Source organism: Salvelinus fontinalis, chromosome 39, assembly GCF_029448725.1.
Source record: "Salvelinus fontinalis isolate EN_2023a chromosome 39, ASM2944872v1, whole genome shotgun sequence".
Taxonomy (NCBI): Eukaryota; Metazoa; Chordata; class Actinopteri; order Salmoniformes; family Salmonidae; genus Salvelinus; species Salvelinus fontinalis.
This window is the reverse complement of record NC_074703.1, coordinates 11,278,419-11,301,071: the sequence shown is the minus strand read 5'-3', so window position 1 is coordinate 11,301,071 and position 22,653 is coordinate 11,278,419. Positions and strand designations below refer to the sequence as shown.

Genomic DNA, 22,653 nt, shown 5'->3' with positions numbered 1-22,653 from the left:
CCATCCTTTCTCTCCCTCCCCCTCTCTTCACCTCTCCTTTCTAGGTAAGATCAGTACTAGTTCTACCAGTATCCTCAGTTCTCCCCAGACCCCCAAGACGCAGCTCCTGTCCAGCTCCATTGTCCTCAGGATAGCTGACTTCAGCATCTACCAGGTCAGCACATGCACACAGTTGACGTGCCTATCTGATCCACCCACTTTGCGTACTGAGCTCATCCCGTGTGTGTGTATCAGGTGTCCACAGCAGACCAGCGTCGCTCCAGCCCTAAGGCCATGATCTCCTGTAATAAGAAGTCCCTGTACCTCCCTCCTGAGATGCCTGCCATCCACGTCGAGTTCACCGAATACTACTTCCCTGACGGAAAGGACTACCCCAGTAAGATTGGTTCCTACTCTCATTCAGTTCCTAGTTTTTGGTTCCTAGACCCTCATCCTACAGGGTGTACAGGTTTTATTCCAGCCTAGCGCTAACTTACCTGATTGAACTGTTTGAAGTCTTGACTTGATGTTTGTGCATCGGGTGTGTTTGTGCTGAGGGAAAGGTGAATGCATTAGTGCGCCACCTCTCTTTTCTTCCCCCTCCACCCCTTCTAGTTTCCAACCTCTCTTCTCTTCCCCACCTCCTGCAGTCCCTTGCCCCAACCTGTATGTGCAGCTGAATGCGCTGCAGCTGGTGCTGGACCCCAGGAGCCTGGTGTGGTGCAACCTGTTTGCTCTGGACCTGAGGCAGAGCCTGGAACAGTTCATGGAGCTCTACAAGCTCAATGACGAGGAACAGAAGCCTGACGAGCACATCGACATCAGGGTGGACGGACTAATGCTCAAGGTAGAGGGCAGAAAGGACACACACCCACACACTCTGTCATGATGTTATGTCGCTGTTCAAATCACACACACTCATATTCAGTACTTGGACACTTTGATTCAGTCATTTGAGAAATGCAAACGCTACCATAGCTGTGAAAAAAGCCCTTGAAAAGGTCAACACACTCCATTTCTGTAAGCGCATAGTCTTTACATTTCAACAGATTGGAAATGATGCTCATTAGTCATCTTGTACACATTGATGACCTCTGTATGTATATTTTCTAATAATGTTTCTCTTCCTCTCTCCCCCACCACAGTTGTTAGTGCCCACGGACAGGGACCCCTCCTATCCCCAGGACCTCCCCCGTTCCGTCTCTGTCCAATGCTCGGAGATGGTGGCCACCAACACCCGCCACCCCCCCAACTGCTCCCGCTCCCACCTGGAAGCCCTCCTCCTCTCCTTCCAAGAACAACAGTTCTTCTCCACCTCCTTTACCTCCTTCCCTCGCTCCTCCACCTCCTTCCCGGTGATCCACCCCGTTTTCCAGCGCCACGCGCATGAGCAGGACACTATGTTGCACAATGTGTATAAAGGGTTGGTGTCGCCCTCGTTGGGCGTGGATGCCCTCAAAATGCCAGCTGCCACAGACTTGTGGGCGGTTCACTTTGCCCAGTTCTGGGTGGACTACGAGGGGACGCGCGGCGGGAAGGGGCGGCCCCAGCCCTTCGTCGACGCCTTCCCCCTCACTCTGTGGACGTGCCAGCCGGTCAGACACGCCCAGCACCAGGAGCGGCTAATGGGCGGGGCTTCGAGAGGGCAGAGAACGCCCCTTTCTGCAGCTGCAGGCCTGGCCAGGAGCGAGCCTGTGGATACCATGGGACGTCTGCAGAGGAAGAGGCTTTTGAAGGAGTACTATAGTACTGTTACGGACGCCACGGCAACAGAGGCCTCGCTGCCGCCTAGCAACGGGCTTCACAAGCCACTGTCCCTGGACAACATCCCCCCACCTTCCTCGTCTTCTTCTTCCAGTAAGGAGGCAGACATGCACATGTTAGTGCACGTACAGAAGCATTTGAGCGCACAGGTGAGTGATGATACATATATCTTGGTGTGTCTGTACACTTTTGTGTGTGTGTATACACTAAGTGTACAAAACATTAGGAACGTTCTCTTTTCATAACATAGCTTTCACCCGGTTAGTCTATGATCCCTGATTGATGCCACTTGTGTGTGTGTGTCTGCCATTCAGAGGGTGAATGAGCAAGACAAAAGATTTAAGTGCCTTAAAACGGGTTTTGGCAGTAGGTGCCAGGTGCACTGGTTTGTGTGTTAAGAACTGCAATGCTGCTGGGTTTGTCACACTCAACAGTTTCCCGTGTGTATCAAGAATGGTCCGCCATCCAAAGGATATCCAGCCAACTTGACACAACTGTGGGAGCATTGGAGTCAACATGGGCCAGCATCCCTGTGGAACGCTTTCCACACCTTGTAGAGTCCATGCCTCGATGAATTGAGGCTGTTCTAAAGGGGAAAAGGGGATGGTGCAACTCAATATTAGGGAAGTGTTCCTAATGTTTTGTCCACTTTGTATTAATGTATGATGTGTGCGTATAATGTGAACCAACATGTGTTACACTGTTTATTTGAGAATACTGACGTGTGTGTAGTTATGAGCATAATGTGTGTGTCCAGGTGAGCCACAGGCAGTACATGTTCCTGATGCGGCTTCAGCGCAGCATCAAAGCCTTGCAGCACACCCTGCAACAGGACCTGGAGGGGATGGGCTCCAAACGAGACAAGGCAAAGACCACATCGGACCCCTCTCCAGACCACCAGCCCTTCAGTGCCTGTGTGGGGATCCTGCTCAAAAGTGCGGAGGTAGCTCTCCTCTTGAAGCCGGTCCCCCAGCCCGAGGGTCCTGGTTCCCCCCTAGTGTCTGAGTTGTCCCCCTCGGAGAGTAGATGCACCTTGGAGACTGGGAGTGACGGAGGGGAGGGGGGAGATAGAGGAACCCACGTGGAGGGGGCTGGGACGAAGGGAAGTTGTACAGTGGACCAGCTTATGTGTGGGGGAGGGGTAGAGGGTGGGATAACGCAAGGCCCTGCCCCTCTCATCCCCGCCTCCGCCCCCAACCTGAAGGCGTCTCTTGACGAGAGGACAGGGAGATCGAGTTCAAAGGAGTTGGGAGAGGCTTCCCTGGAGGCCCGGACTGGGGGAGAGGAGCCGGGGACCGGAGTTGATTGTAAAGCCCAGCAGGGTGAGTCCTCCAGTGCAGACCCCACTCTCTCAGACCCCCTCTCCACCAAAGACTGGAACGAGAAGAACCCTGGGGCCAGACTGCCTGAGTCTATGTCCAGGTAATTCCCTTCCGTCATTATCATAATACAGTCTGGTAATTTAGACTGTCGTTACCATTACAGTCCTTTTCCAGCTAAGTGTTTCCACTGCAGTCATTTAGCTGTGGTGCCAAGGCAAAAAAATGTGGGACATAAAAAAAATGTATACCGAGGTGCACTTTGAAGATGCTGGAACAGTCCACATTTACTTTTCCTCTGCAGACAAAATCAGACAACCCCACAGTATTATAGTTCCTCTTTACATAATCGGCTTGTTGTGTGTTCTATGCAAGAAAAATATTCCTCTCGAGGCGCGTTCAAGTTACGAGTGTCATAGTGAGGGGATTCCCAGAATCAAAAATAATTTATAGGCTGCTCACACTTTTCCCAGCCGCACCGGTTTACTCTTTATATGGCCTGCGTATGGTCTAATGAAGGAACGCTGAATGAATGTAATTAATAACTTAGAATTAACTGAATTATCGAAAATAGGCCTACCTGCTTGCATTTTGTGCCAGCTGTGTATTCGTCTACCATGTTGTCCTTCCAAACTGGAGATTTCACTCGCAGCACTTTTCCACGGTGATGTAGCCTATTCCTTTATCATAACCTTTCTTTTTATTTCTCCGGTTAGGCCTACGTTAGCCATTTTCATGTAACCTAGGCTACCCAGGAAAAATATGCTTTAATGTGTAGTATCACAACCAGCGGTGATTGGGAGTCCCATAGGGTGGCGCACAATTGGCCCAGCGTCGTCCATGTTTGGCCGGGGTAGGCGTCATTGTAAATAAGAATTTGTTCTTAACTGACTTGCCTAGTTAAATAAATAAAAAATATCTGGTGGGGAGAGGGAACATAAGCGCTGCACGTGGACAAAGGAGAACATTTTAGCACCTCACGAATAAGGGACAGTTCCCGGCTCCACACTCAATGCGTGCTTAGCTGGTAGCCTTATGTCTGCCTCGCCGCTCACAGAATGGAATTCACAACACAAGCGCCTGGGTTTTGAAAGTGTATAAACTTGATTTTAAAATGTTTCCCGACACACAATGTAATTGTTCTGAACCACGAGCCGACCCACGGGTTGAAAAGTTTTTTTTATTCCACCTGCCAGCTGATTTTTATTTTTTAGGCTCACCCATGCCTATATGACCCGAAGCAGGACTGCTAATGATTAGCCCAATAGGGTAAATGCAGATAGGCTTACCCCATGCTTCAGCCTTTTTATTTATATCCACTATGCTGCATCAGTTGGGATACAGGTGATAATGCTTATTGCTAATAGCGTACCTGATCATATGTTACAATTTAAACAAATAATTTTACCAATATATTATTTGGCTCATTTCTGGAGGTAGACATGACATTTTGGTTGGTGTCAACATAATTTTATTTTCATACATTTTTGATAGAATGTCCTTTTAAAAAGTTAACAGAATTGAGCTTCTCAGTCCTTCTGCATCAAAATTCTCTGGGGGGTGGGGAACCCCCCCGACTTTTCCCCTCTACTGCTACACATTTCTCCAGAGGAACACTGATTCCGTTACTTCCATGACATATTGTTCAGCTATTCAGACGGTCAGTTCTGTAAAACATTCACTGTGATGATTCACTCCAAATCAAACAATAAGAACATCTTTACTGTAACTTGTGCACGTCCCGGTCGGCAGATCAGCAGTGGGAAATGCAGGCCAATCGTCAGGCAGACAGACCGTAACACTCATTCAGAGGACATATGACAAGATTTACATTAAGTCACTCCCATTACTGCAATACTCAGTCACAGCAATACTTCCTGCAGATGTCATTACAGTTACTCACTTCATGCCCAGCTTAGTAAACCATCATTTAATGTTACTTTACTGTTACTTGGTCAGTCCCATCACATCAGTAGGTGGTTCTACATCATGCCTGTGTAAATACAGTGACCGCACTGTACCTGCCCTATACGCCACAATATCAATGTTGTCACCCATAAGAGGTGTTTGTTCATTTGTGTGTGTTTCTGCCTTGTCCAATGAGCTCCCATACAAGGTGTGCGTCTGTCTTATGTGTGTGTGTGTTTTTTTCTCACTCTGCTACTCTACTCTGTAGCGCAGTGTGTCCTCTGCTCTGACCCATGCGAGGTGTGTGTGTGTGTTCTCTCTCTACAAAGGAAAGGCAGTCTGTCAGTGGTTTCTGACTGGCTCAGCTCCTCAAACACCCGGTCCACCTCCCTATATTCTATTTCCAACATGTAAGACACGCTATGGGTCTGTCTGTGTGTGTGTGTGTGTGTCCGCGTTCCTTTAAATATCTGTTCACGGTGTGTGTGTGTGTGTGTGTGTGTGGTGTATCTGTATTAGAGGTCGACCGATTAATCGGAATGGCCGATTAATTAGGGCTGATTTCAAGTTTTCATAACAATCGCAAATCGGTATTTTTGAACGCCGATTTAGCCGATTTTTATTATTATTATTTTTTAAATATATATATATATATTTATATTATTTTCAATGACGGCCTAGGAACGGTGGGTTAACTGCCTTGTTCAGGGGCAGAACGACAGATTTTACCTTGTCAGCTCAGGGATTCAATCTTGCAACCTTACGGTTAACTAGTCCAACGCTCTAACCACCTGCCTCACGAGGAGCCTGCCTGTTACGCGAATGCAGTAAGAAGCCAAGGTAAGTTGCTAGCTAGCATTAAACTTATCTTATAAAAAAACAATCAATCATAATCACTAGTTAACTACACATGGTTGATGATATTACTAGTTTATCTAGCGTGTCCTGCATTGCATATAATCGATGCGGTGCGCATTCGCGAACAACCTAACCATAAACATCAATAACTTCATTAAAATCAATACACAGAAGTATATATTTTTAAACCTGCATATTTAGCAAAAATAAATCCAGGTTAGCAGGCAATATTAACCAGGTGAAATTGTGTCACTTCTCTTGCGTTCATTGCACGCAGAGTCAGCGTATATGCAACAGTTTGGGCCGCCTGGCTCTTTGCAAACTAATTTGCCAGAATTTTACGTAAATATGACATAACATTGAAGGTTGTGCAATGTAACAGGAATATTTAGACTTATGCATGCCACCCGTTAGATAAAATACGGAACGGTTCCGTATTTCACTGAAAGAATAAACGTCTTGTTTTCGAGATGATAGTTTCCGGATTCGACCATATTAATGACCTAAGGCTCGTATTACTGTGTGTTATTATGTTATAATTAAGTCTATGATTTGATCGAGCAGTCTGACTGAGTGGTAGTAGGCAGCAGCAGGCTCGTAAGCATTCATTCAAACAGCACTTACGTGCGTTTTGCAAGCAGTTCTTCGTTGTGATTCAAGCATTGCGCTGTTTATGACTTCAAGCCTATCAACTCCCGAGATTAGGCTGGTGTAACCGATGTGAAATGGCTAGCTAGTTAGCGGGGTGCGCGCTAATAGCGTTTCAAACGTCACTCGCTCTGAGACTTGGAGTGGTTGTTCCCCTTGCTCTGCAAGGGCCACTGCTTTTGTGGAGCGATGGGTAACGCTGCTTCGAGGGTGGCTGTTGTCGATGTGTTCCTGATTCGAGCCCAGGTAGGAGCGAGGAGAGGGATGGAAGCTATACTGTTACACTGGCAATACTAAAGTGCCTATAAGAACATCCGATAGTCAAAGGTATATGAAATCGTATAGAGAGAAATAGTCCTATAATTCCTATAAGAACTACAACCTAAAACTTCTTACCTGATAATATTGAAGACTCATGTTAAAAGGAACCACCAGCTTTCTCATGTTCTGAGCAAGGAACTTAAACGTTAGCTATCTTACATGGCACATATTGCACTTTTACTTTCTTCTCCAACACTTTGTTTTTGCATTATTTAAACCTAATTGAACATGTTTCATTATTTATTTGAGGCTAAATTGATTTTATTGATGTATTATATTAAGTTAAAATAGGTGTTCATTCAGTGTTGTTGTAATTGTCATTATTACAAATAAATTTGGTCCTCCAATAATCTGTATCGGAGTTGAAAAATCATAATCGGTTGACCTCTAATCTGTACGTGTGCATGTAGAATTGTCTGTGGTTGGGTGTATATCTGTGGGAGTGTATGTGGGTCTGTATACATTTACACGCTGCAAGTTGGTGTGTGTACCCGGTGAATAGTGTGTGTAGCCTTTATCTGGTGACTAGTAGCATATAGCCTTGGCTAGGTCAATGGTCTAGACCTGAGCCCGGTTTCCCAAAAACATCTTAAGGCTAAGTTCATTGTTAGAATCAGCTCAATGGTTCTGATGAACTCAGCCTTAAAATGCTTTTGGGAAACCGGGCGCAGGGCTATTCAAATCAAATCCAAGCCTTGAGGTCCACAGTACCCCTGTTTTTCTTTCCCTTCACCCTTCTCCCCCACTCACACTCACTCTTGTTTGTTTGTGTGTGTGTTCCAGTGGGCGTCTGATGAGGGAGCGTTCCCAGTCCAGTTTCTCAGTGTCCTATAAGAACATGAAGAAGACTCCATCTCTGCAGTCCTTGGACAACCTCTCCATAGACAGCTACCTGATGGAGGACGGAGACACAGACACATACAGCCTGCTGGAGAGGGGTAGGAAACACACACACACACACACACACACACACACACACACACACACACACACACACACACACACAGGGCCCTGGGTCTGAGACTTCCTGACGGGCTGACCCCAGGTGGTGAAGGAAGGCAACATCACCTCCACCACTCTAACCCTCAACACGGGGGCCCCTCAGGTGCGTCCTCAGCCGCCTGCTGTACTCCCTGTTCACCCATGACTGCGTGGTCACCAACTCATTCATCGGGTTTGCTGATGACACAACAGTGGTAGGCATGATTTATTAACAACAATGAGACAGCCTACAAGGAGGAGGTGAGAGCCCTGGTGGAGTGGTGCCAGGAAAATAACCTCTCCCTCAATGTCAACAAAACTAAGGAGCTGATCGTGGACTTCAGGAGGCCACGGCGAGAGAACGCCGCCATCCACAGGCAGTAGATAGAGTCAAAAGCTTCTAGTTCCTCACTGAGAATGTGAAATGGTTCCTTCACACCGACAGTGTGGTGAAGAAGGCGCAACAAAGCCTCTTCAACCTCAGGATGCTGAAGAAATTCGGCCTGGCCCCTAATATGTTGAACAAACCAGCCGCGTTGCAAAATAAATGTACATACATGTTGTTCAATCGTTTTATCCACTGCTCGCACTTGTCAACAGGTGTCTGCGTATCAGGCACTGTAGTATAACTTGGCTCTATTTTAGACGCTTGATTCGCTGCAAGTCCAGCCTCTCCTATCTACTCATTGGTTTTTAGGAGCATAACCGACGTGGGTGTTTGAAAGATGAACTGAGGTCCGCACTCCAGGCCAGTTGGTGGCGGTAATGCACCTTAGTTGGTTGCCAACCGCAATATAAAATCCACAGAAGAATATGAACAAGGAGAGGCTAATCAAAGAAAACTAACTAGGTTTCCCCTTTTTATCTGTGGATTCATTGTCGGAGTAGAGAACACACGATTTTGTATGACTCAAAATAGGGTCAAAATTCGACACAGTTCCAGCAAAAAAAAAATACTGTATGCATTTCAGGTAAAATAACAAGCCAAAGTTTATCTCCCAGGACAAATGAACTAGCTAAATGTCCATTAATGTTTCATGTATGTTTCGACCTCTCCCCAAATTAATATAGTTGGTTCACAGTAGGTTTTGGTACTTTAACCTGTGTGTCATGAACATGTCTGGTGGAGATAGACAAAATCAACACGCGCACACAGACGATGAGCAAGTTTGGTAAGTAAGACCCTCACCAACTTCTACTGATGCACCATCGAGAGCATTCTGTAAGGGCTGTATTACCGCATGGTACGGCAGTTGCACCGCCCGCAACCTCCAGGCTTTCCAGAGGGTGGTGCAGTCAGCCCAACGCATTATTGTGTGCATCTACAACACCCTTTATCTCAAAGGCCAAGAAGATCATCAAGGACCTCCGCCATCTGAGTCGCGGCCTGTTCAACCTGCTACTATCTAGAAGATGGAGACAGTACAGGTGCATCAAAACAGCTTCTATATCCAGGCCATCAGACTGTTTAAATAGTCATCACTAGCCGGCCTCCGCCCAGTACTCTACCCTGCACCTTAGAGACTGTCACTAGCCAGCTAACAGCCAGTACTCTACCCTGCACCTTAGAGACTGCTGCTCTATGTACATAATAATGTTTACATACTGATTTACCCACTTCATATGTATATACTGTATTGTAGTCATGGCTCATCCTATAAAGCTACTGCTGTACACACCTTTTCTATTCATATACTGTCTATACACACCATTCACATACATATATTTATATTCCAGACTCCGGTCCGGAAGCTATTTCCTGCCAGTCTATCCATTTTGCTGTGGGGTTTGTAGTGTGTGTTTTAAATACTGTATTCTCAACATAGCTCATTGATTGTGTTTCTTGTTTGATGTTTTACTGCATTGTTCGGAGCTAGTAACTAGCATAAGCATTTCACTGCACCCGCTATAACATCTTCTAAACTGTGTATGCGATCAATAAACTTCGATTTGACACACACACGGTTGAGCATGATTCTCCTCCAGGCATTACAGGTCTGACTAGGTCTATCCATCATACGCAGATCTTGTCACTGTGCCTCAGTTTGTTAGTTTTTTTTATTATTTGGGGGGGGTTATAGGAGAACATAACTCGAAAAGACACATCTTTTACTCTTTTATTTGGCCTAAATATGGAGGGAATACTCCAGACTTAGTCCTGAGAATAAACCATGTTTCTATACATATTGAATGTATTTTGAGTTCTTTCTATTCCATAGTTTGTCCAGGAGATGGCAGTTGTGAGCTGATGTTTTCTATACCAGAATAAAGATTATAAACTCAGCAAAAAAATAAATGTTCTAACTGTCAACTGCATTTATTTGTGTGGCCCTAGCCCTCACCCTCCGATCCAACAGGTCCCAGTCGTGCTCAATGGGATTGAGATCCGGGCTCTTCGCTGGCCATGGCAGAACACTGACATTCCTGTCTTGCAGGAAATCACGCACAGAACGAGCAGTATGGCTGGTGGCATTATCATGCTGGAGGGTCATGTCAGGATGAGCCTGCAGGAAGGGTACCACATGAGGGAGGAGGATGTTTTCCCTGTAACGCACAGCATTGAGATTGCCTGCAATGACAACAAGCTCAGTCCGATGATGCTGTGACACACTGCCCCAGATCCTGATGGACCCTCCACCTCCAAATCGATCCCGCTCCAGAGTACAGGCCTCAGTGTAACGCTTATTCCTTTGATGATAAACACAAATCCGACCATCACCCCTGGTGAGACAAAACCGCGACTCGTCAGTGAAGAGCACTTTTTTCCCAGTCCTGTCTGGTCCAGCGACGTTAGGTTTGTGCCCATAGGCGACGTTGTTGCTGGTGATGTAAGGCATGTCCTCACCAGACAACAGGCCAGCCTCTCTCAGCCTATTGTTGACAGTCTGAGCACTGATGGAGGGATTGTGTGTTCCTAGTGTAACTCGGGCAGTTGTTGTTGCCATCCTGTACCTATCCCGCAGGTGTGATATTTGGATGTACCGATCCTGTGCAGGTTTTGTTACACGTGGTCTGCCACTGCGAGGATGATCAGCTGTCCGTCCTGTCTCCCTATAGCGCTGTCTTAGGTATCTCACAATACGGACATTGCAATTTATTGTCCTGGCCACATCTGCAATCCTCATGCCTCCTTGCAGCATGCCTAAGGCACGTTCACGCAGATGAGCAGCGACCCTGGGCATCTTTCTTTTGGTGTTTTTCAGAGTCAGTAGAAAGGACTCTTTAGTGTCCTACGTTTTCATAACTGTGACCTTAATTGCCTACCGTCTGTAAACTGTTAGTGTCTTAATGACCGTTCCACAGGTGCATGTTCATTCATTGTTTATGGTTCACTGAACAAGCATGGGAAACAGTCCTGTAAAAAGGACATTTCTTTTTTTGAGTTTTTACGTTTGTGTCTGGTATTTATCAATGTTTTGGTAGCATGTTTATCAATGTTTTGGTAGCAGACCACCAATTTTAATTCATTCTGTGTCCACAGACGACGTGTCCATCTCAGGCTTTAAGGATGTGGTGAGGGATCAGAGTGCCACAGAAATTGCCAAGGAGGCAGCAGCCTTAGCGGCCATGGGCACAGGGGAGCAGGACGGTGCTGGCTCACCAGATACTGTCAGTGCCACCTCCCAGAGCATTGATGAACCCACCAAAGACATGGTAATACACACATGCACAGGAAATGTATGTTCACATGCAGGCATGGATACATGAACACACACACTGCTGTACACACACATGCATACACGCACACTATACAGTGCATTCGGAAAGTATTCAGACCCCTTGACTTTTTCCACATTTTGTTACGTTACAGCCTTATTCTAGAATTGATTAAATTGTTTTTTTCCCCCTCATCAATCTACACACAATACCCCATAATGACAAAGCAAAAACAGTTTTTTTGACATTTTTGCAAATGTATTAAAAATATACTGATATCACATTTACATAAGTATTCAGACCCTTTACTCAGTACTTTGTTGAAGCACCTTTGGCAGCGATTACATCCTCGAGTCTTCTTGGGTATGACGCTACAAGCTTGGCACACCTGTCTTTGTGGAGTTTCTGCCGTTCTCTGCAGATCCTCTCAAGCTCTGTCAGGTTGAACAGGGAGTGTCACTGCACAGCTATTTTCAGGTCTCTCCGGAGATGTTCAATCTGGTTCAAGTCCGGGATCTGGCTGGGCCACTCAAGGACATTCAGAGACTTGTCTCAAAGCCACTCCTGTGTTGTCTTGACTGTGTTTAGGGCCGTTGTCCTGTTGGAAGGTGAATCTTCACCTCAGTCTGAGGTCCTGAGCGCTCTGGAGCATGTTTTAATCAAGGATCTCTTTGTACTTTGCTCTGTTCATCTTTGCCTCGATCTTGACTAGTCTCCCAGTCCCTGCCACTGAAAAACATCCACACAGCATGATGCTGCCACAAACATGCTTCACCGTAGGGATGGTGCCAGATTTCCTCCAGATGTGACGCTTGGCAGTCAGGTCAAAGAGTTCAATCAGACCAGAGAAGCTTGTTTCTCATGGTCTGAGAGTCTTTAGGAGCATTTTGGCAAACTCGAAGCGGGCTGTCATCCTTTTACTAAGGAGTGTCTTCCGTCTGGCCACTCAACCAAAAAGGCCTGATTTGGTGGAGTGCTGCAGAGATGGTTGTCCTTCTGGAAGGTTCTCCCATCTCCACAGAGGAACTCTGGGTTCTTTGCCACCTCCCTGACCAAGGCCCTTCTTCCCCCGATTACTCAGTTTGGCCGTGTGGCCATTTCTAGGAAGAGTCTTGGTTGTTCCAAACTATTTCTATTTAAGAATGATGGAGGCCACTATGTTCTTGGGGACCGTCAATGCTGTAGAACTGTTTTGGTACCCTTCCCCAGATCTGTGCCTCGACACAATCCTGTCTCGGAGCACTACGGACAATCCCTTTGACCTCATGGCTTGGTTTTTGCTCTGACATGGTACCTTATACACACACAGGTGTGTGCCTTTCCAAATTATGTTCAATCAATTGAATTTACCACAGGTGGACTCCAAGTTGTAGAAACATCAATGGAAACAGGATGCACCTGAGCTCAATTTCGAGTCTCATAGCAAAAGGTCTGAATACTTATGTAAATAAAGTATTTCTGTTTTTCATGTTTAATATATTTGCAAACTTTTTTTCTGTTGTCATTATGAGGTTCTGTGTGTAGATTGTTTAATTTAATAAATTTTAGAACAAGGCTGTAACGTAACTGAATGTGGAAAAAGTCAAGGGGTCTGAATACTTTCCGAAAGCACTGTACATATATATATATATATATATATATACACACACACACACACACACATGCATGAGTACACTTGAGCATTTTTCATTTCCTGAACTGTAATTTTACCCGACTTTCTGAATTGATTGAATTAACTTACATTTTTATTCATTTTAGCTGACTCTCCTATCCAACTTAATGCCTGCCTCCCTCTCTCTCCCTTCCTCCAGGTGTCGGTGCTGGTGCTGAAGGTGCAGTGTGTGTGTGGGGGGATGGAAGTGCGAGGGGAGAGCACAACTGTATCTCTGGAGGTGGGCTGTGTCAGACCCACACAGCTGGGAAACGTCAGCCTCCGACAATACCTCAGCAACCGCAGCCTGGGTGAAGACACACACAGACGCATGCGTAGACACACAAATGTGTACATGCATACATACATACATGTACACACACCACGACATACATTGCAGTCACACATACTGCAGTCACACTGCAGTTTTGCTATTCCCCATTCTCTTGGAGTACTATCTATAGCTGGATTAAGGCTACACACACACACTCCCAATTGACTTGGTTTACCCTTCCATAACTCTTGCAGGTATGGTACCCACTGCTCAGGGCAGCACTATTGTACCCCCTGCCCCAGGCAGCGAAGGTATGTGTGTGTGGAACATAAGCATGGGTAGGCAAACGCAAGCTTGCACACAAGTGTTACTACCTGTTTGTTTGTGTTAGTGTGTCTCTGATTTCATCATTGGTATGAAATGACAGATAGTAATTAGCATTTTTGCTCCACCAAGCATGCTACACACCTTTGTTTTACTATCCTTGTGGGGACCAAACAATTGATTCCCATTCAAAATCCTATTTTCCCTAACCACAAACCCCTAAACCTAACCATAATTGTAGCCCTGAACCTAACCCCTAAGTCTATAAATAGCCTTTTTCCTTGTGGGGATTGGCAAAATGTCCAAGATTTTCCTTGTTTTACTATCCTGGTGAGGACTTCTGGTTCCCACAAGGATAGTAAAAAAAAAACACACGCACACACACAATGTGTGACTGCAGTGTGTGTGACTGCAATGTGTGTCTCAAGGGTGTGTGACTGCAGTGTATGTCTCGTGTGTGTGTGTGTGTGTGTCTAACTGCTGCAGTGAGACGGTGCATTAGCACTAATGGGGGTTTGGCTCCCTTTACCAGCTACATTAAACCCAGTGTCGGTATGGGTTTTTGTGGCACCACAGGTTGTGTGCATGTGTGTCTCCAGCATGTCAACTCCAAAGTGTGTGAATATTTAAGAGGGGTTGGTGAGATCCATATTTACCCCCCAGTACTATGAGGCAGTGCTCGCTCGCTCAGCTCCGCCTCCTCCCTCTTTCACAGAAGAGTAATCTCTCTCTCCCTCAGCTCAGCTCCACCTCCTCCCTCTTTCACAGAAGAGTAATCCCCATCTCTCTCTCCCTCAGCTCAGCTCCGTCTACTCCCTCTTTCACAGCAGAGTAATCCCCATCTCTCTCTCCCTCAGCTCAGCTCCGCCTCCTCCCTCTTTCACAGCAGAGCAATTCCCATCTCTCTCTCCCTCAGCTCAGCTCTGCCTCCTCCCTCTTTCACAGCAGAGTAATCCCCATCTCTCTCTCTCCCTCAGCTCAGCTCTGCCTCCTCCCTCTTTCACAGAAGAATAATCCCCATCTCTATCCTTCACTACCCCGCTCTCTCGCGCGCTCTCTCCTTTCCTACCCCGCTCTATATGTCCCGCTCTCCATCACTTTCTCACTATTTCTGTTTTTACCTCTTAGCTTCTCTCACGTCTGCCATTTCCTCTCTCCTTCCTTCCTTACTGAGGCAGTGACCGATGCGTTGTCGTTATATTAAAATGTGTGTCTGCGTGCAGCTGCTGTGGCACTTTACTGGCCTTTAAATAGTTTTATGGGATTAGTACCCCACCCCCCATAAGGGTCCTTGCTTTACAAATTAGTCACCTTAGAAATGCATTCATAGACTGGCGTCAGCAGTAAGGCAATGTCTGGTTGTATGCCTGCCAAGCGGCCATCGCCGAGCCTTTTCTTTGAGTTGTGGTTGCAGTCATTCTGTTTGTATTGCAGCCAATCTATGCCTTCTCTTTTTAATTGATTACTGATCTAATTTTCTTTCCTCCTCCCACTCCTCTCTCCTTCCTCTTTCCCTCGCTAGGTGGTGGTCTGGAGGCCAATTCAGACGGGACCACCCATCTTCCGGAGGTCAGGGCTCGGCTGGAGAGCGGGCCCTGTGCCGCCGCCCACTCCCCCCTGGCCGAGACCAACGGTTTCCTCCAGCTGCGTCTCCACGGCTACCGGGCCAACTTCCTCATGTCGTCGCTAAGGAACCTGGCTCACTTCCTGGAGGATGACTCTGCCCCCCAGGTCCTCCCGATGGAGATCAGCGTCAGGAACACACACATCGACCTAAAGGTAGGGATGAACAGACACATTAACCACAGACACATTAACCAGACACATTAACCTCTGTCCCCCTCTGCAGGATGATGGTCCCCGTGACAACCCGTCTGACCCTGATCCCACCCCCATCACCCTGCACATCTCCAACCTGCTCATCCACAGGACCGACGATGGAGCCTTCTCTATAGGGGGTGAAACACACACTGCCTGACTCACACATACAGCCTCACACATTCACTTATATACAGTTGAAGTTTACATACACCTTAGCCAAATACAATTAAACTCAGTTTTTCACAATTCCTGACATTTAATCCTACTAAAAATGCCCTGTCTTAGGTCAGTTAGGATCACCATGTTATTTTAAGAATGTGAAATGTCAGAATAATAGAGAATTATTTTTCAGCTTTTATTTCTTTCATCACATTCCCAGTAGGTCAGAAGTTTACATGCTACCAAATACTAATTGAGTGTATTGCCTTTAAATTGTTTAACTTGGGTCAAACGTTTTGGGTAGGCTTCCCACAATAAGTTGGGTGAAGTTTGGCCCATTCCTTCTGACAGAGTGGGTGTAACTGAGTCAGGTTTGTAGGCCTCCTTGCTCGCACATGCTTTTTCAGTTCTGCTCACATATTTTCTATAGGATTGAGGTCAGGGCTTTGCGATGGCCACTCCAATACCTTGACTTTGTTGTCCGTAAGCCATTTTGCCACAACTTTGGAAGTATGCTTGGGGTCATTGTCCATTTGGAAGACCCATTTGCGACCAAGCTTCAACTTCCTGACTGATGTCTTGAGATGTTGCTTCAATATATCCACATCATTTTTCTACCTCATGATGCCATCTATTTTGTGAAGGGCACCAGTTCCTCCTGCAGCAAAGCACCCCCACAACATGATGCTGCCACTCCCGTGCTTCACGGTTGGGATGGTGTTCTTCACATTGCAAGCATCCTCCCCCTTTTTCCTCCAAAGATAACAATGGTCATTATGGCCAAACAGTTCTATTTTTGTTTCATCCGACCAGAGGACATTTCTCCAAAAAGTATGATCTTTGTCCCCATGTGCAGTTGCAAACTGTAGTCTGGCTTTTTTATGGCGGTTTTGGAGCAGTGGCTTCTTCCTTGCTGAGCGGCCTTTCAGGTTATGTCGATATAGGACTCGTTTTACTGTGGATATAGATACTTTTGTACCTGTTTCCTCCAGCATCTTCACAAGGTCCTTTGCTGCTGTTCTGGGATTGATTTGCACTTTTCGCACCAAAATACGTTCATCTCTAGGAGACAGAACGCGTCTCCTTCCTGAGCGGTATGACGGATGCGTGGTCCCATGGTGTTTGTACAGATGAATGTGGTACCTTCAGGCATTTGGAAATTGCTCCCAGATGAACCAGACTTGAGGTCTTGGCTGATTTCTTTTGATTTTCCCATGATGTCACGCAAAGAGGCACTGAGCTAGAAGGTAGTCCTTGAAATACATCCACACCTCCAATTAACTCAAATGATGTCAATTAGCCTATCAGAAGCTTCTAAAGCCATGACATCATTTTCTGTAATTTTCCAAGCTGTATAAAGGCACAGTCAACTTAGTGTATGTAAACTTCTGACCCACTGGAATTGTGATTAAGTGAAATAATCTCTCTGTAAACAATTGTTGGAAAAATGACTTGTGTCATGCACAAAGTAGATGTCCTAACCGACTTGCCAAAACTATAGTTTGTTAACAAGAAATTTGTGGAATGGTTGAAAAACAAGTTTTAATGACTCCAACCTAAGTGTAAACTTCCGACTTCAACTGTATATACACACACACACACACACACACACACACACACACACACAGTCTCACACATTCACTCATACACAAACTGCCTCACTTATACACACGCACACTGTCACACGCACACACACCCTCCACCCCAACACCGTCTCATTTCATCATCATACAATGACATGCCTTTCAAGTTTATTTCTACCTTTCACCCACTCCCCCCCCTCTGTTGTCACAGTGGAAAATACGTCTGAGGCGGGGCCTAAGAAAGAAGTCCAATTGATTGACAGCGGTCTGTCTCCAGTCCCTGAGAGTGTGGTCAGCAGCACTCCCAAGGCCACACAGACCCCCAGCCCTCCTAGCCCTAGCACAACCCCCTCCAACAAAGAACAGGTGAGTAGTCCACACACACACCACCCACTCATCCAGGGCCTAAAATGAACACCCGCCACCTGCCAAATGAGGGTCGAATTTGGAAATGGCAGGTAAGAATGTCTATTTACACCAGCCACGTTGGCGGGGGGTCAGGACTCCACAGTGCGAGCATTTCACTCTCATCTGTGAATAAAAATAGGCAAGTATGATCACATAAAAAATAAATGCTGCAATATTTGTTTAAGTTATTTCTACCGTTTTGTTCATAACTTGTAAATTAATCGGACAAAGTCAAAGAACTGCAAATCCTATGCAGCCTATTCCACTTTGCGCTGGGGACAGTGCGCATGTGAAGAGCTGCACACAGGCATAAAAGTTGGTCTAATTTACTTGAAACAAAAGTCTACTGAAGTGAGATGTTGTGTTTCTCGACTATTTACATTGTTTTTCTATGTTTGAGTTTCAACTGCTCGGGAAGCGAAGGTAACGCTTCTACTAGTCAGACTCAATCTCACAGCCACAAACATGACTGGAGTAGTCCACATTTGTTTGTATGTACTCAAGTCACAAATTCAATTAAACATTATACCACATTACTTTTCTAGTAATACATTTGTTTTGGATACATTACAAACCACACTTCTTTTTTGTGTGGTCATTTTAGCGGGGAGAAATATTTTGGCTGGTAAAAAAAAACGGACCAAAAATAAAATGTTATGCCCTGCACTCTTTCATAGGAATTTAACCAACGCTAGATACACCCTCTCTTCTGTTTACCCCTAGCTGCTGATAGAGGAGAACGAGTGTTTGAAACTGGAGCTCTCCAAAGCCAAGATGGCTCTAGCTGAGGCCCAAATGGAGAAGGACTCCCTGTTGCACCGCATGAAGAGTCTCAAAGTGAACAGCAGCTAGGGTAGGCCAATAGAGGCCCAGTGACCACCAGTCTGTAGTGCTGCATATCACCACAGGGGGGAAGCAGAGAGGAGAGAGGGGGTGCTGGATACTGGAGCTACTTGATATAGCACCACACAAGTATTATTCAAGAATCAGCCAGGTCAGTCAAGCCTGTTCTGATGAAGGGCTGGTTGCCTAAGAACTAAACCACACACACACACACACACACACACACACACACACACACACACACACACACACACACACACACACACACACACACACACACACACACACACACACACACACACACACACACACACACACACACACACACACACACACACACACACACACACACACACACACACACAAGCAGTCCCTGAACTAGAGAGGGGGGCTACTTTTTCACTTCAGCCCACCTACCACCCTCATCCTTACCCCCAGTAGAGGAACTGGAGAGTGGACCGTGTTAGACTTTCATCCCCTCCTCGATACAGTCCTGCCGTGTCATCTCTGGGCTGGGACTAGGACTGCAGTACACATGCTTGTTTTACATGCTAGTTTTACATGATTGTTGTGCTTGTTTTGAATTTCTCTCTTTATGCAGTAAGTTAGTGTTCAGTCTCTCCAGTAATCCGACTGCAAGCCAGAGCAGCCTCCTAAATATGGGAGCGATGAAGGGGAGAGGGGACGAATCTAAATTATACAGCCCTCAAGTGGAATGGAGGGGCTAGGGAGGTGTGGTGGGAGTCCTGAATGTTAGTCTCGGGGGGAAAAGTTGCCCTCCCCGAATCGATACCTTAAATAGGAGAATCAATGCAAAAATGGGCAACTTTATCAAGCATCACATAGGTAATGTCCTTTGGGGCTTGCCTGGTTGGGTGGGGTGAGACACTGAATGTCATATCTTTGGAGGAATGTCTTAAAAATAGACTAATTTTGCACTGCGCTGAAACAGAACATGTAATTTGGTGCTTATGAACAAAATGTATCTAGCGCTGAACCAATTGTATTTGGAGTGTGTATGGTAATGTACTTATGATGGGCAAAGCTTGTTTTCTACTGAATGGTTTTGTGTGTGTGTGTGTGTGTGTTCAACATGTATTTGTCATGTAACCAGTACAAAAAAAAAAAAAAAAAAAGTATGAATGTATGTACTTGTAAGTCGCTCTGGATAAGAGCATCTGCTAAATGACTTAAATGTAAATGTAATGTAACTAAAACAAGCATTTCATTTAATTGAAAAGGAAAATATACAATTATATATTTTCACATTTACTTTTCTTCCATTCCATCTAGTTGATGTCTACAATGCCCATAATGTCCCATTGCACTGTCCCCCCTATTTTTCTACATGTAAATAGCTAGTTGTGTGTCCAGCACTTTTGAACTATATTCACTGTAAATACAATCCCTGTACGAAAGCATCATCCAATCCAGTTGAGAACACTATCCTATCATCTCTCGATCATCCAATGAGTGGAAAGAACACTAATATGGAGAGCAAGTTACCATCTCTATTCTCCTATGAGGTTAAAGCCTGGGGTGTATTCATTATTCGGATTCCTTTACAAAATGTATTTTCTGTTGAAAACGTTTTGCAACGATTGGACAAATTCAGGTAGGTCCCCCCTCGTTGGTTCCGTTTGCTTCCGTTTAGTTCCTAGAGTAAATGGTTTCCGTTGCAAAACTTTTTTTTGCAAAAGTCTGCGACTAATGAATACAGCTCTCGCCTAGCCTCTACCGAGCCCAACACCGGACGATCCGGTTTTAAGGGGAAATGGAAAGAGCCTGTGACGCGACGTCCACTTTTGGACATTAACAAGGTAACGCTCCATCTCCTCTACATGTACTAGATTGATTGAATGGTGCAGAAGAGAACCTCGTGACTTTTCCCCTCGTCAAGATGTGTTGTAAAGGATCCAGTTTCAGGCGTTTATTTTACGCCTGCTACGTTAGGTAACTCCTCCCAATGCAGGAGGGAGAACGGGCATGTGCTTTTCTGTGCGTGCATTATATATTTGCATAATCCTACATGTAGTTTTTCACCAATGTGAAGTTGTGCCCATATCTGCTGCTGCTGCTGCTCCATGCTTGTCTGTTGGGGAAGCCTTGGGGGGAGTGTTGTAGAAAAGAGCTTTATTTCCCCTTTTGGAGCATGCTTTTGGCTCACAGAATTCAGTCTGAAGGCAGTTCTGTCTGAAGCATCACGTCTTACACAGGGACGTTTCCAGTACTAGCATGAGATTTGCTGACAGATTACAATGGCTTGCCTCTCTTTAAAGGTGTAGTCTGCAGGTTCTCTGTCCCGTATGGCAATGAGTTCAAGTAAAAACATAACTGCCCTAAAACAAAACCGAAGAAGGAAAAGGTAGTTCTGTTTACACCAATGATGGCAACTGGTCTTTCTTTGGTTTTCACTGGCAGGCTCCCTTGAATGACCCCATCCTAGTCCTTCAAAAAGGGCTGTTTGGGAATACATCATTTTTCTACTTTAAAGTCTATATCCAAATTGTGGACCTAGCTCAGCCTAGGCCTAGTTCAGTCCAGCTGAATGTCTTTCCAAGCTGCGCTGTCCTCTCTCCCCAGCTCTCTCTACCTTGATACGATGCTGGTTCACTTACCTGCTCAACACTGACAAGACTTGAATGGCAGTTAGGATTTGAATGCTTGATTGTACTTTAAAGGCTGCCCTCTCTGGAGTTTCTAACTTTCTCATCCACTTCCTGGTCCGAACGGACCCGCCCCCTCATTACAATAGCTCCTCCCTTGACCTGTTCAGCTCCTGAGAACCCATGTACAAAAAGAAAAGGATTTGTAATATTTGTCTGTCAAAGCTGCTGGGCTACTGATGAAAATAAAAAGGTATCCAATCAAAAATGTCTTTCTCAGTTGTCATACTGTTCTACTTGACTTCCTTGCACTAACACTTGCACTTGTCTGTTCTTACTAGCAATGATTATGCTAATAGCTTCTCTATTTAGGGGACTTTTACTTACAATGATTGTGATGTGGTTGTTTTACCTATCTACCTTGAAGGGCAATTCCAACCTAATTTTCATTGTCTCCAGCACAATACCAGTGTCTACATATGTGAAAATGGCACATTTCTATGTTTTGTAGAGAGAAAAATATGTATAAAGTTAACGTTCCACCCAATGACTTCAAAAGTAAATACATTTTAAAAACAGTGATTTTCAAACATGTAGACGGCAATAATGAATGAGGTTGAAAAGTGGCGGAATTGCCCTTTTTTAAGTTGAATTCACTAAGTCTGGGGGAAAAAGTATCAGATAAATGATCAAAATGTAAATCTTATGAAACATGGTGCACACCCAAGGTCATCTGCCTATCTAGTGAATTGTGGGGGGTTTAAACCTGGTGTATCTGGCCAAGGGAACTTCCACCAGTCACTAACGGGAGAGAGAAAACACTTCCATGGGAGGAGTGGATAGAGGAAGCCTACCTAAGGAAGTTGCTGAAAGTATCAGACATTGACAAGGTATTGAAGACCAAGTGTCTACCAGTGGAGGGCACTGCTGTGAAGGGCACTGAGGATTAAAGGGAACACAGCGAAAGGTTTGCCACAGATAGACAGGAGGCAAGGCTCATTCTCAATACGTATTCATGACTCCTCACATCCTAGGCCAGGAGTAATCAAATCCTACCCTGGTAGTCCAGAGTGCCGCTGGTTTTCTGTTCTACCTGAGAATTAATTGCACCACCTGGTGTCCCTGGTCGAGAGGAGAAAAAAGCAGTGGAACTGGCTTAGAGGTCCAGATTTAAATTTGAGGGTTCTAGAGTATCGCCTGGACTCATTCTCAAACATATTGAAGGGAATGGTCCAAGATCCCTCCACTCAGGCCTTCTCCAGTGTTTTTTGAAAAGGAATTTAGGAAAGATTAACTGAAAGAGCCAGAGAAGGCATCTCAATGGCTCTGGCTTAAGTGGAAGGAGCAGTGGACGAGCCACCTGGCTCAGATCTGGCCAGATCAACACGATGGTCGCACCCTTCAGAAGGTGTAGTGAACAGAACCGAAACACCTTATGAAGTGGGGACTTCCCCTGATTAGCGAGGAGCAACAGAAACCACTGTTTGCAGGTCAAAATAATGGCCCTGTGATGTCAGCCATATTTAATGTGCTAGACTGCTTATAGTTA

At 45.5% G+C, this 22,653-nt stretch overlaps 1 protein-coding gene across 3 annotated transcripts in view; it reads left to right on the top strand.

Annotated features, from left to right (window-relative positions):
- The window catches only part of LOC129838755 (bridge-like lipid transfer protein family member 3B), a 43,376-nt gene extending 22,004 nt beyond the window's left edge, over positions 1-21,372 (top strand). Inside the window, exons 11-24 of one of the 3 annotated variants that reach the window (XM_055905913.1) lie at positions 45-154; positions 235-376; positions 630-826; positions 1,125-1,892; positions 2,501-3,165; positions 5,300-5,380; positions 7,581-7,735; positions 11,260-11,432; positions 13,247-13,397; positions 13,615-13,671; positions 15,207-15,463; positions 15,534-15,642; positions 17,459-17,613; positions 18,379-21,372. In XM_055905913.1, coding sequence (XP_055761888.1) covers positions 45-154; positions 235-376; positions 630-826; positions 1,125-1,892; positions 2,501-3,165; positions 5,300-5,380; positions 7,581-7,735; positions 11,260-11,432; positions 13,247-13,397; positions 13,615-13,671; positions 15,207-15,463; positions 15,534-15,642; positions 17,459-17,613; positions 18,379-18,507 — 3,149 coding nt within the window. In that variant the 3' untranslated portion in view covers positions 18,508-21,372. The remainder of the gene's footprint in view (positions 1-44; positions 155-234; positions 377-629; positions 827-1,124; positions 1,893-2,500; positions 3,166-5,299; positions 5,381-7,580; positions 7,736-11,259; positions 11,433-13,246; positions 13,398-13,614; positions 13,672-15,206; positions 15,464-15,533; positions 15,643-17,458; positions 17,614-18,378) is intronic. The other 2 variants (XM_055905914.1, XM_055905915.1) reach the window with 2 other exon arrangements.
- The last annotated feature ends 1,281 nt before the right edge of the window (positions 21,373-22,653 follow it).